This window comes from Atractosteus spatula, chromosome 7 (genome assembly GCF_055471065.1).
Source record: "Atractosteus spatula isolate fAtrSpa1 chromosome 7, fAtrSpa1.hap1, whole genome shotgun sequence".
NCBI classification, from domain to species: Eukaryota; Metazoa; Chordata; class Actinopteri; order Semionotiformes; family Lepisosteidae; genus Atractosteus; species Atractosteus spatula.
In genome coordinates, this window is record NC_142712.1 from 50,722,571 (window position 1) to 50,736,417 (window position 13,847).

At 44.1% G+C, this 13,847-nt stretch overlaps 1 protein-coding gene across 1 annotated transcript; it reads left to right on the forward strand.

Annotated features, from left to right (window-relative positions):
• The first annotated feature begins 2,056 nt into the window (after nt 1–2,056).
• On the forward strand, nt 2,057–10,449 carry LOC148831350 (SKI family transcriptional corepressor 1 homolog-B-like). Its single transcript, XM_088921550.1, has 8 exons — nt 2,057–3,838; nt 4,913–5,012; nt 5,605–5,712; nt 6,302–6,373; nt 7,611–7,685; nt 7,992–8,066; nt 8,949–9,014; nt 10,352–10,449. The coding sequence occupies exons 1-8, from the start codon at nt 2,078–2,080 to the stop codon at nt 10,447–10,449; spliced, it is 2,355 nt and encodes a 784-aa protein (XP_088777676.1). The 5' UTR covers nt 2,057–2,077.
• Nucleotides 10,450–13,847: the final 3,398 nt, after the last annotated feature.

A 13,847-nucleotide genomic window follows, 5' to 3' on the forward strand; every position in this document is an offset into this window, starting at 1 on the left:
AGGTTTCTGCAAACGTTTAAACTAAGACTCGGGAATATTTCTGTTTTTCGTTTTTTTTTTTAATGTCGTGTTTGACTGTTAGCGTTATTTAGTTCTGTTGAAGACACCTGGGAGCCGCACGGGAGCTTGTATTTACAAAGATTAAGGTAAAATGTGGCGCATAATTTTCTGTTCACTGCGTTTTTACAAATGATGTGCTGTTGCTTATAATATCGCCTTTCACCTCAACCTGTTTTCAAATGCAATTAGACTACGTCTTATCTCAAATTCACCTAAACCGGGAACAGAGTCTTTATCTTCCTCTGATATATCCAACACAATCTTTGAAAAGAGGGTGAAAAGCAGAACTAGGTCGCAAAGTTGTGTGTAAAATCAGCGTGGAATTTCTAATGACAGTTTTTGAAGGGTTACAATATACCGCTATGATCTTGACGAGCCGCTGTAAGGGAAGACAGCCGGATACATAAAAAGAAACTTTGTTTAAAAATCGTTTTGCGACAAAGTTCTTCTTTTTTGCTTTTTTGCAGTTAAACTTTACCACTCCATCAGATTTCCTCTCTCTACCGCGGCTACATTTTAAAGAAAACATCCGCCATCATCCCCATGCATTCATTTGTTACCGATGGAAAACATACTGCATTATCACTCATACGATTACTGCGCTGATTAAGATCATTTTGTTCAAGTAATCTTTGGATTCTAGGGAACTATTTGCCGGCCTGCAGCCTACTCTATTTTCGGCAAGAACAATTTCAGGATAGGTTAATTAAAGCTTCCATATTGTTGCTTTTGAACCACGAAGTAAAAAAACCTGTTGGTAACCCAGCCTGTGTGTTAGATATCACATGCAATCTCTTATTGAATTGACGTTCGTTTATAAGTACGCTGTCACGCGTTCCTGAACTGTTTTAATTATACAAGACAGGAGTTTTATTAACATTTCAGAGACGTACAACTACATCTTTTTATGTAATTACAATGAAAGCGTCTTAGAGCTTCTTCTCCTCTAGATAAGCTCCTTGGCAGAGCTCAGAGTGTCTTCTCCTTCTGCTCTTTTACGTGTTAGCGTCTTTAACTGCACGGTTAAGTAGTCTCCCTCGCCGCTGAGCCCAGATAAAGATGTTAAGGAAAGATCCGAGTTACACCACTAAAGAAAAAGATTCCGTGCTAAAGATGCGTCGTTCTTTCTTACCGACGGCAATACAGATATAAGAGAAAAAATACCCCAGTGAAGAAAGTTCTGTGTTCGACAGCAACACGATATTAGCATACCGTGAAATATTTCTGCAAACAAAGGCGGTATTTCTTCATCGTGAACATACCTAAAGAACATAAGCCAGATAACATTAGCTTTTATTTGGATTAAACTGGATTGGCAAAAAATCAAGGATTGTAGTTAATCTGAAAAGCCCCTGGGTTTATTTAAAACACCGCGGGCTCCGTTTCATCAGTGAGCTGTAAACCGAGGCGTGAGAGAGACTGGTAATTTTACTGTTTCAACAATGACTGTCATTTGACTTTATTATTATTATTATTATTATTATTATTATTATTATTATTATTATTTACTTAGAATACTAACGAATAAAGTATGATAAATTAACAGTAATTGAATAATATTGGTAATTAAAATGTTACTTTTAATTTATTGTTTGTATTTTGATTTTCTGTTTTGAACAAAATTATGACATTTTGCACGAAATATTTTAAAGTGCCTTAAGTAAAATTCTAAATTACTCTGATTTAATATTTAGAAACGTTCGGATAAAATATCTTGTTTTTTTTATTAATCGTTTTCACTACCTGCGATTGAAAACGCTTGATGCGCTTAACTATTCTAATCTCTGAGGGGTAGTTAATTTTCGCATTCTTTTTTTTTTTGCGCTAGAAATATATTTAGTTGTGGTTTCTTTTTCTGTCCAGTCACATTTAATTTCCAGACTTTAATTCAGTTTATAGTCCGGGTTATGCAGAGCTGGTCCTATCCCGTTTGCGGAGAGGGGTAACACGGTCCGGATATTTATGCCCAGGCGAAAGTCTTTGAACATTTCTTGTGTTCCTTCCCAGACTTCCAGGAATGGAGACGATTCCCAGCCAGCTAACAGCGGGACGAGACGCCAGCTCTTCCCCTACATCCAAACAAGAACTCCAGCCTTACTCCGGTACCAGCTCCCTCAAACCTAACCAGGTCAGCGAGACCGCGCTGTACGGAGTACCCATCGTGTCTTTGGTGATCGACGGCCAGGAGAGACTTTGCTTGGCGCAGATTTCTAACACCTTGCTAAAGAACTACAGCTACAACGAGATCCACAACCGGCGAGTGGCTCTCGGCATCACCTGCGTGCAGTGCACCCCCGTGCAGCTGGAGATCCTGCGCCGTGCGGGGGCGATGCCCATTTCCTCCAGGCGCTGTGGCATGATCACCAAACGCGAGGCCGAGAGGCTCTGCAAATCATTTCTCGGGGCGCACAACCCCCCAAAGCTGCCGGAGAACTTCGCCTTTGACGTGTCCCACGAATGCGCCTGGGGGAGCCGAGGGAGCTTCATCCCCGCCAGGTACAACAGCTCCAGGGCCAAGTGCATCAAATGCACCTATTGCAACATGTATTTCTCCCCCAACAAATTCATCTTCCACTCTCACCGCACCCCGGAGGCCAAGTACACACAGCCGGATGCCGCTAACTTTAATTCCTGGAGGCGCCACCTGAAGCTGACAGACAAAAACAGCACGGACGAGTTGGCCCACGCGTGGGAGGACGTGAAGGCGATGTTCAACGGGGGCAGCCGCAAGAGGACGCTCCCGGTGAATGGGTCGGGCGGGGGGTCGTCGTCCTTAAAGCCGCAGGGCTCCAGCAGTTTGCCTCCGGGGTCCCCCGAGGTCCCCCATAAGACGCTGCGCTGCAGCGAGGAGGACAGAGGCAGCCTGAGTCTGGGCAGCGGCGTGCGCAACTACCCGGTGATCCCCGTCCCCAGCAAGAGCTTCGGCATGCTGCAGAAGATCCCGCCACCCCTCTTCCCGCATCCCTACGGCTTCCCGGCCTTCGGATTGTGTCAAAAGAAAGATGACAATGTGGTGATTGGGGAGCAAAATAAGAGCAATTTGCCTGGCGTGTTTTGGCCCGGCGCGAAAGACAGCGTGTACCCGTCTTTCCCCATGTTCTGGCCCACCACCGCCAGCCTGCCTGTGCCCCCCTACCCGCAGGGCCAAGCCAAACCCCCTCCTGAGCTCATTAGCGGCCGGCAAAGTGACCTGGACGTGTCGGAGCAGAGTGACCGTAGTACCAACACACCCAAAGACAGCCTGGCGGACAGCGAGAGGTGCTCCAGTACCCAGTCCACCAGGAACGAAGAGGATAAGTCAGGAGACGAGGCTAGGTCCATCGAAGGGGCGACCATGACACCCAGAAAGATCAGTTACATCTCTGCCTTCAGACCAGTGGTGAAGGATGCTGAAAGCATAGCCAAGCTCTATGGCAACAGGGAGACGTACAATGGGGCGCGCTCCGGCTACCTCTCGCCAGATTTCATGAGCGAGAGCTCGAGTTACAGGTCCGTGTCCCCGGACGTGGACAGTGTGGACGAGCCAGAGGTGGACGTGGAGTCTCACAGGATCCCGGAGGACGAGGAGTCACTCCAGCTCTCGGTGGAGGATCGTCAGAGCCCCGCGCCCCTGTCCGTACCCCAGGGGAGCCCCGGAAAGACCCAGGAGCCGGGGCCTGAGCGGCGGGCCAGCTCGGAGGACCCCCCGAGAGCGGGCTTCAGCGAGGCGGCGTCCTCGGACGAAGACAGGCAGAGCGAGCCCGCCCCAGAGAGCACCGCCAACACGGCGATTTACGACGTGAGTGCGGCGGAGGCGCGACAGCGCGAATAACATCGGAAGAGCTCTACTATAGCAGCACGGCGTGTCTGAATAATTCTGAGGAAAAAGAAAGTTCAAAAAACGTTTATGCCTCGTCAGGATTTGTTTATAAAACGCGGCAAGAATTTACGATGTCCAGCTGTTTTGTGGGGCTGCCGGAGATAGCCGGAGAGCTCACTTTAGATTAATTCTGAGTATGTATTCTGAATGCACTTTAAATTAAAATCACGGATTAGTGTCCTTTAAAATACAGCATATAGAGAGTAAACGTTTTGCAATTAATATGTGTTGAATTAATATTTGGCATTTGCCTTTTGTTTTCGCAGTTGTCATTTTCCCTAAATTGTACGTTAAAGCACATCAAACAAAGTACCGTTCAAACAAATTTGTTGAGTCAGTGAGAACCTATTAAGTGGTTGTATCAGTGCAAAAGAATGTTAAATTCGCACAGAATTGGTTAAAACTGCAGAATGAAGCTTACAGAATTAGGCAAATATTAATACATGTAAACGTTGCGAATAAGCTGAGACAGACCCACAAAGGCGAGTAGTATATTACCCTGGAGCAAAAAATCGTTTTTATTAAATATGAGGAAACTGTCTGATATGAACACCTGTACACTCACACCCACACGACGAAATTAAGTGTGATTAAATAAAATACGATGACATTTAATGCGGTTTTAAAATTACTTAAAATTAGGCGGAAGGAGAAAGAGGGTCACGCGCTTTGAACAGCGCCAGTTCTCCGGGTCTGAATTTTAATTTGAACGATTTTCACTGGAGTGGCCATAATTACGTGTATTATGAAATGCTGAACCCAAATAGATTTTTAATTTTGCCTGCACTTTAAAGGTTTGTTTTCAGCGCCATGCAACCGCAGAGCAATTTGTGATAAGGCTTGCCGGCAATTATTTGCTTGTGAGTTTATACTATTATTTTATTTAAGAGACGGTGGAGCTGTGTCCGTACGTTGGCGAGGGAGAAGCGAGGGAGTTATCGGGGATAAGAGAATGACGGATAATTACATTTAATTGTCGGGTTAATTTTGCAGGTGTGCACACATGAAAGGGAAGATCACATGCGACCCTTGAACGCCCCGGCTACCTTCGCATCTACAGCCAATTATCTGTGCAGCCCAGTGGAGACAAGCGGTACAGAACCTCACTTCTCTTTGGGCTTCACCACGGAGTCTGTCTCTACAGTCAGAGAAAGGATGTAAAATACATTGTGATCACATTGGGACAAACATGCATGACGTAAATCCGCACACCATAGCCTACATGTTATTTCTAGACATAGTGCACGGCGCACCTTGGTGTGGCTCGTTACTTGTACCATAGAGAAGTGTTGGGTCTGTTCGAACGTTATTTTTTTTTGTATGATAAATGTTTCATAATGTCAATACTTCGTACATCTGTGGTTCTTTCTGAGGTGTGCATGGGGGGGAGCATTTTTGATACCTTCGCGGGGTCTGGTCGGATCATTTTTCTGTATTTTTTACAGGAAAAATAAAAAAACAACAACTTGAACTTTACCTCTGTAGAAAATGTGGAACTCGAGTCAGGGAGAGGGAGAGCTGGGGAGAGGTGGGGGGGGGCAGAGTTTCCTCCGGTGTGAGGCTTTGTGGATGACAGGTTATTTCCAACCACAAGGCGATTATTCCTCTAAAGAGGGCTTTGTCCTGTACTGTGTAATTAACACAGTCGTTGCTTGGGCTTTAAAATCGGTTTATTGCCCTTTCAGATACGAATAAAGAAGACAGTACCTCAATAGCAGAGGACTTGGAGACCAGGAAAGCTTTTCCGGATCAAGGGACTGCCTCTAAGGCCAGCCTGGCAGAGCCAGAGAGGGGTAGGTGCCCGTCTCGGCACTTCTTACTCTGGGCTTAATTACTGGACCATCGAAAGACACGCAAACAAGGCTACTGCTGCTTACCACTGCCATTATTATTATCGGTAGTGAAAGGAAATCATACAGGAATCATACAGGCCCTTAACTATTAGACACGCCTTGATGTTTCCTAGTATTTCCAAGTATTTCTATAGTCATCCTTTAACAGCGTAATCGATTGTCCTGGGCAGATTTTACGAGCTACGGTGCTTAACAAATTGTGCTGATGAAAGGAAATATTGCAAAGTATTATGAAAGTATTAAAAGTATTAGTATGATGAAAGTGAAATATTGCATTACGCTCGAAATGGGGTCAAAAGCCTGTTTATCTGTACTTCTAATAATAAAATAATTAATGAAAAAATCATGAGTTTTGTATGCATGTTTAAGTGTATTCGATTATCATGAAATACGCCTTGTCGACCCGCCCGCCGGTGGACGTCCGCGGGCCGTAGTGCTCTCTGTGCGGCGCTGCTGAGCTGGGCCAGGTGACAGCGGGGCTGTCGCCCTCTGGCCTCTGGCTAACCAGATACCTTTCCCGTGTGCGCAGGGGAGGAGGCCGTGCGAACCGATGTGACCAGGGCCCAGCTCATTGAGAAAGATATCGAAAACATGGCGAAAGGTAAGACTTTTGATAGTACTCTGGGCACTACCACTGCTATGAATAATAATAACAATAATAATTGAAAGAAAAGCCCAGTGCCACTGGCGAAAACTCTCTGTAATCTTCCAGTTTGGAAGAAGTTGGGTCAGGCCAGGTAAATAAAGCGTGGAACGCTATGAGTGACGTCACACTGCCGTTCAGGTACAAACCCCTTGCTCCCTTGTTACACAAGAATCAGTATACTCTGTCCGAAACGAGTTCGCTACTGCAGCAAGGCGCCAGGAACCCCAGTTAAACCTTCTCACCGGATCCAGTGCATACATCTCGTTGAGGATCCCAGATCACTGGATCACGGGAAAAGGCTCTCCGGAATCACAGCCATCAGCCAGTTTTATCGTACAGTCATCTGTAAATGCAACCTCGGTCGTCCAATATTCGTGCAAAAATGAAAATTATTCCGAAGCAGACTTTGTGTATGTCCTTAGTGGCATCCTACATAATTCATAGTTAACATTCATAATCAGATAAAGTGCATAGCGATCTAAAAATGTTCATCTTTAAAATAATAGAAATCGTTTTCACAGTACGGGAAGGTTCGCGTTCTAACAACATTTAAGTAAGAATTTGTGTAATTAACAGCTGTGTGTATCGTACATTGCCATTTTGTTATTACTGTCCCGGGGATAATTTATTTCCTGCAGTGAAATGTCCTGGTAATATCCTTCTGTATGTGGAAAACAGAATTAGAAAAACCTCGCTCTGTTAAGCTTGTCTCTGCGAGTATTAAAGTCTTTTTTTATACGAAAAAAAGATGGACTTAATGTTTTTGAAAAACGAAAGTCTGTGAAATTTTGTCAAGTGAATCGTTGTGGTTAGATGATAGTATTGTGAATGGATGAAACGGTAAACACCACACAATAATAATAATAATAATAATAATAATACAGGTTTTCGTTCATGATTTTAAAAGTAAGAACAGATATGAAAAATTGGGTTTCTTCGACTTTTCTACTTTTTGGAAAGTTTTAGATGTTTCCTTGTAATTCCTTGTTTCATTTAATTTATTTCGGTTTTATTTCGGTATTAACAACTATTGCTCGCTTCACTGCGTCTCTGAGATGGCAAGGATTATAAATAATCGACAGTCTGAATTAACGTCATTTCTGAGCTGCCAGTAAAACATTATTATTATTATTATTATTATTATTATTATTATTATTCCAGTCGCAGTAAACAAATTTGGTTTCTTTTGCAGACGAGTTGCAGAAACAGCTCGTGGAACAAGTGGAAATGAGGAAAAAGCTGGAGCGAGAATTTCAGAGTCTGAAAGGTAGAATTCTATTTCTTCTTTGATCTTTGATTTACCATCCCGTCAATTCCTTCATGTGTACATTCGTGTTTAGTTACAGAAATCGCGGGCAATGACGAAATTCTCCTTGTAGCCTTCTACAATCGGCAGAAGACAGCGACAATTAGGCAATGCCAAAGCGCCCCATTATGCCCCTTCCGAATAAACTGTGGAGCCAGCCCAAAATAACCCTCAGCCAAAATTCGATCTCGAGGCCTCTGAAATTACAAAGGACACATGTGAGCTGAAATGCAGCCGTTTAATAAGTGCTGTATGATTACTTCACAGATAATTTTCAAGATCAGATGAAAAGGGAGCTGTCGTACAGGGAGGAGATGGTACAACAGCTGCAGATTGTCCGAGGTGAGCCTCGCTAAGACTGCTCTTCTCTAACTCCTGACAGCGCTCGGACTGAGCCTCAGCCGATTCTGTGTCATATAAATGCTAAAAGGCGCCTCACTCATCAGCCCTTCTCGCATTCTCCCGTTTGCACAGTCTTGTTTATATGCTAAGAACAGCCCGTAAACAATCATGCGTTAGGTGCCTATTTTACATTTTACCAATGTGTTTTTCAGGAATTATTCAGCGACTTTTAAAGGTGAAAAAAAGCGATGACAGCATATTTAGAATATAAAAATTCATTTTCTCGTGTAGTTAAAATACGGTCTGTTTTTGCTGTTTTGCTTTTAAATGGTTTAGAAAGACGTGTTTGTGTGTATGGGTGGGGGGGGGGGGGAGTTGGTTTGGCAGTCTGGTGTACGCAGTGCTGGGGGGCATCATTTTCAAACAGCTCAAGAAGATAATTCGTCGTTGTCTAAATTACAATTTGAGGCGGAAAATTACCTGTGAAGTCCCGTTGTATAGCATAAGCTTTAACTACAAACATCAACCACCTCGTGTCAATAACGCGATTCTAGACCAGTCCGTTTCCAAAGTTTATCGGGATTAAAGCCGTAATTAGGAACGGACTCATTTTTAAACGTTAAAAGCACGGAATCTTTAATTAAGAACAGCGCTCTTGCGTTTAGCGTTAATAAATGAGAATGCCTATTTTTGAATTTTTCTAAAAAGGGGCTTTTGTTGTGGAATAGCATATCATTCTGAGTTCTGGAAAAAAAGCATTCACGATACGCGTTACTGGGCTGGATCTCTGGTCTGCTATTGTAGACCTGGTGGGGGGACATTTCAGAACCCGCCTCTTGACACCTCGCCCGTGAGCTGCCTCTTTCTTCATGTCTTGTTCAGATACTTTGTGCAGTGAGTTGGACCAGGAGAGAAAGGCTCGCTATGCCATTCAGCAGAAGTTAAAAGGTAATTAATCTTCTCCTTTCAAACACTCTGTCGTCATCTTAAAACAATCATTTGAACTCGGGGTATCGCAGGAAAGGGAGAGCAGTGGGGGAAAGGGGTGGTGACAGTGCGCAATGACGTAGCCCCTGTAAAGCACCCCCACACTCCGGGTTGACTGGCCACCAGGCCACTGACTTTAGTTAGACTTTAGAAAGCTCGAATTGGGTCTCTGAGGTAGATAGCATCTCTCAAAACGGTGTGAGGAGGAGGGAGTGTTTCTGGGACAGAAATGGTTAAATATCTGGACTTTGTATTTTGTTTGCCAAACACGCGCTGCTTTTGATTCTGCGAAACTTCCGCCTGTCCATCCTTCACGTCTTTTCCTCCGGACGGGTAAACAGAGACAGAGCGGTGTCTCCCTGTCCTCGATTTCCTCAGTTCACTTTGTTTTCTGTCATACGCACAAGTGCAATGCAATGCTCATTTGCATGTATGGTCCGATACAAGGACTTTAAGGAAACAGTAAAACATAAACACAGGACAGGAGTAACAGCAAGAAGTTTAATAACATACAACTTCAGAAACAGGTCAGTCTCTGCATCTGGAGGTTCGTGCCTTCAGTCCTTGGACGGGTATATAGTGACAGAGTGGTGTCCGTCTGCCCTTGACTTCCTGTTCTCTGGACAGGTATATAGCGACAGAGGGGTGTCTCTCTGTCCTTGACTTCCTGTCCTCTGGACGGGTATATAGAGACAGAGGGGTGTCTCTCTGTCCTTGACTTCCTGTCGTCTGGACGGATATATAGAGACAGAGGGTGTCTCTCTGTCCTTGACTTCCTGTCCTCTGGACGGGTATATAGAGACAGAGGGGTGTCTCTCAGTCCTTGACTGATTTTACAATTTGAGGCGGAAAATTACCTGTGAAGTCCCGTTGTATAGCATAAGCTATACATATAGCTATACTATATACCCGTCTGGACGGGTATATAGAGACAGATGGGTGTCCGTCTGCCTTTGACTTCCTGTCCTCTGGACGGGTATATAGAGACAGAGGGGTGTCTCTCTGCCCTTGACTTCCTGTCGTCTGGACGGGTATATAGAGACAGAGGGGTGTCTCTCTGCCCTTGACTTCCTGTCCTCTGGACGGGTATATAGAGACAGAGGGGTGTCTCTCTGCCCTTGACTTCCTGTCCTCTGGACGGGTATATAGAGACAGGGGGGTGTCTCTCTGCCCTTGACTTCCTGTCGTCTGGACGGGTATATAGAGACAGAGGGGTGTCTCTCTGTCCTTGACTTCCTGTCCTGAGTCAGAGCGGGTTGCTGTGGTGTTTTTTTCAGTTCTGCCCAATTTCTCCCCAGAAGCTCACGACGCGCTTCACCATTTCTCGTGCAAGATGCTGACCCCTCGCCACTGCACCGGGAACTGCTCCTTCAAGCCGCCTCTCCTGCCGCCATAACCCCCAGCCCGGTCCGACACCGGAACCCGAACTGGACCCGAACACAAGCCATCTCTTTCCAGCACCTATACTGTACATACACAGGGGACCAGACACTTACTGTACCAGGGCAGGAGCTGCAGTGTCCCGCGGGGACTCTTGAAATGAGCAGCGCTGCCTCTTTCCTTTGCAACCAATGTTCCCGGGACTTCCGAACAAGCCATTTGTAAACGTGTAAATAGTTCTCTTATTAATACGACTTTGCTGTGGGATAAAGAGAAGGAGACGAGAAGGGTGCTTGTTTCAGGGATCTTACCTGGCGATATGGATGGACTGCTTGGGCCGTCTCTTATAATAAATAAACCCCAGACTAACAGCCGGACTCAGTGTATGTACTGTAGATTGTTAATATAAAGTTATAAAGAGACCTCCTGCAAGGAATTTTATATGTTCTTCAGAAAACATATGACCATCACCTCTTCAGATATTATTGATATATTATGTGGCTACGTGCAATGAATATCTATATGTATACTGTGATGATTTTGTTAGTAAATTGTACTTGTTGGATTATTTATTAGAATTGATTTGAATTTTATTTTTTTTTCTTTGATGATAACGCTGTATTTATTTTATCCGTTAATTTATTAATTTATTTACTTGATTTGCTCGCCCCCATCCGAAAAGAATAACTTTGTATAATATTGATGTAAAGCACTTTAAACCGGCAGCCCCACTGACTTCTATGTGTAATAAAACATCTTGTTTGGGAACCACGCTTCTGCTGTTGTTTTTATTTTTCTTGTGATCATTCAAATAATAATAGTGCGGAGAAGATTTTCATTAGAAAAATCCAGCTGCAACAGAGTTATTGCAGAATCGCGCAATCGGCGGTTCTAGAATGGATATAATTTAGTGGATTGTAAGTAGAATTCCGGACCTGAGCTCGCCGACAGAACCCCAGAGACACAGACAATTACAAGACGTGGTCCTCTGCACTAAGCACCGGAGTAAGGGTGGTGCGATCGCAGACAGCTTTGGAGGTTAGGATGTCTTTGTAGGAAGTGCTTGGCCTCGCTCGTGTCGCGGTGCTGCGCCGTGTTCAAACTTGATATTCTCAGCATGCATTCCGTGACTGCGGGTAAAAATAGTCTCGGAGTCATTTGACTGTTTGACCATGCTGTGAGCAAACTGACTTGTTAAAGAGCAAGTATTTATTATTCCGGTGCAATTGAAGAATCTGTCTCCGAAGAAGGTGCCCGCCCAGCCTTTGCCTGTGTTGCAATGCGACTTGAAAATCTCGCTGGATGCCGTTACTGTTCCTCTTAACAAAGGATAAAAGAAAATCGGGCGTTCACCCCTTGCAAACTCTTTCGATTTTATTAACAATTGCTTTAAATGAAGGCGGTGACTATTGCTATTAGGGTATTTGCTATCTGAATTGCCTTTATTCTCAAGTTTTGATCTTTTAAGTTTGTTAAATTAAAATTCGTTTAAAGCGGAACTCTGAAATATCTTGCGTAGAAAAAAATTCTATAAAAAAGTTCCTCTGATGCCAAAAGTAGAGGAAATAATTAATTTCTGTCGGGCAACTTTCAATTTGTCCAGAAGGAGGCGCCTCGGGAGTGACGCCAGACTGCCGGTCAGCGTCTATGCAGGGTCCTGGGTTTCTACTCGTTCACTTTAAACTGGGCAGACAGGTTCTGACAGAATTCCGTCCACCGCAATTAACGTTTATAAGAGGCATCTAATTATATTACGATGTGATGTTGCATAATACATAATTATACTAAATTCTCTCAAAATAAAACGTCTTAATTAATTCAAATTATTAGATTTTGTTGATCCTCCTTTATGAATAAAAAAAACATTAAGCAAACTAGCGCAATACTTAACTCTTTATGAATTATTCCAAACACAGCGGGATATAAACCATTGCGCTACCAATCAACCCACGAGCATCTTTAGCTGGTCAGCTTTATTGATTTGGTCAAGATCTCAACTGTGCAAATTACGCAGCATTTTAAATGGAAACGAGAAGAGATCCTCTGAATTATGTGGGTTGGCTCAACACTTATAAGTAGCGTTCGGGTGATTGGATTTTTTCAAATCACCCTGTAATATCGCGTTTAAAGACACTGATCTCAACGTGAATAAATAGACTGCATAAAAAAAGACCGACCTAATTGTCCTTTTCATTGAAAATAGGCCAGTAATGGAGCCGAAATTAGTATGAGGTTAGTCGGCAATGTTTATTGGTTTTGTAAGGCGGAGCAACTAGTTTTCTTCCAGCTGTGTCACATCTTGTGTTTTCTTAAGGCCCTGCTGGCCTACGGCAGGTGTCACAGCTGCTGTTGTGACAGTAAATCTCAATCTTGTAAATCTGCTTGTTCACTGACCGGTCCTGGATAGCCCGTGACACCGCTGTATCAGGTAAAAAAAAAAGTATACTCTTCGTTTTGTTACTAAGGTGAGACATTCGACGACGCAATTATTGCTTTGAAGCGCGGGATCACCTGTAGAGTTCTGTGACGTCACACGCGGACAGGGTGAAATCCCAGCAGCCCTGTTGTCTATCACTCGCAGTGGCTTGTGGTTACGACCTAAATGACGTGACTTGAACCTGTATTTTTTTTTAACGATGTATTGAAGTATCAGATTTTGCATTCGTAACAAGTAGGTTTTTGCCTAGCCCAAGCATCGTTTACCCAATTCAACCATAATTCTTTGAGTCCGACGTTGGACACGTATCCCCTATCTTAAACTACGCTTTTTATTAAATAACTAGAACTCCCTAGATCCTTACTTTTTCCGGATGCCATAATGTGAAATTTTGTCAAGTGTTTTGGAAACAGTAATTCCGCGCTACACTTGATTTCGGCTATTTGGTGAAGTGCGCTTCTTTGTGAATGAACAGAAAGGCACGTAGGTCCATGATGACGCTCTTAGGAGGACAGATTTAACGCGCTCCAAACTGAAAGCCATGACAGTTGACGGAAGTTAAGCGTCCACCCGAAGCACTTGCAAGGCCGGATACACCCAGGGCGGAACAGTGCGTCGCGGGGCACCAACACGAGCGCCCACTTAGTGAAGCCAGTTATCCGGGACACGACTGGACTTCGGACCGTGGGAGAAACACCACGAGGCCGCACGGGAGAGTATACAAACTCCCCGTGGAAGGTGTTCCAGCACCACCAGTGTGTTTGTGAAAGGGAGGTGGAGCGTGACGGCAAGCAGTATAAGAGTCTGTATCTGACGGAGGGGGTCTGGCGGGTCGGTGTCTAGTGCTCCTTCAGACCCCTGGCGCGACCTGCTGAATGAGGGAATATGTTTATTATTATTATTATTATTATTATTATTATTATTATTATTATTATTATTATTATTATTTAAAAACCTGTATTCCGGTTGAATTACAT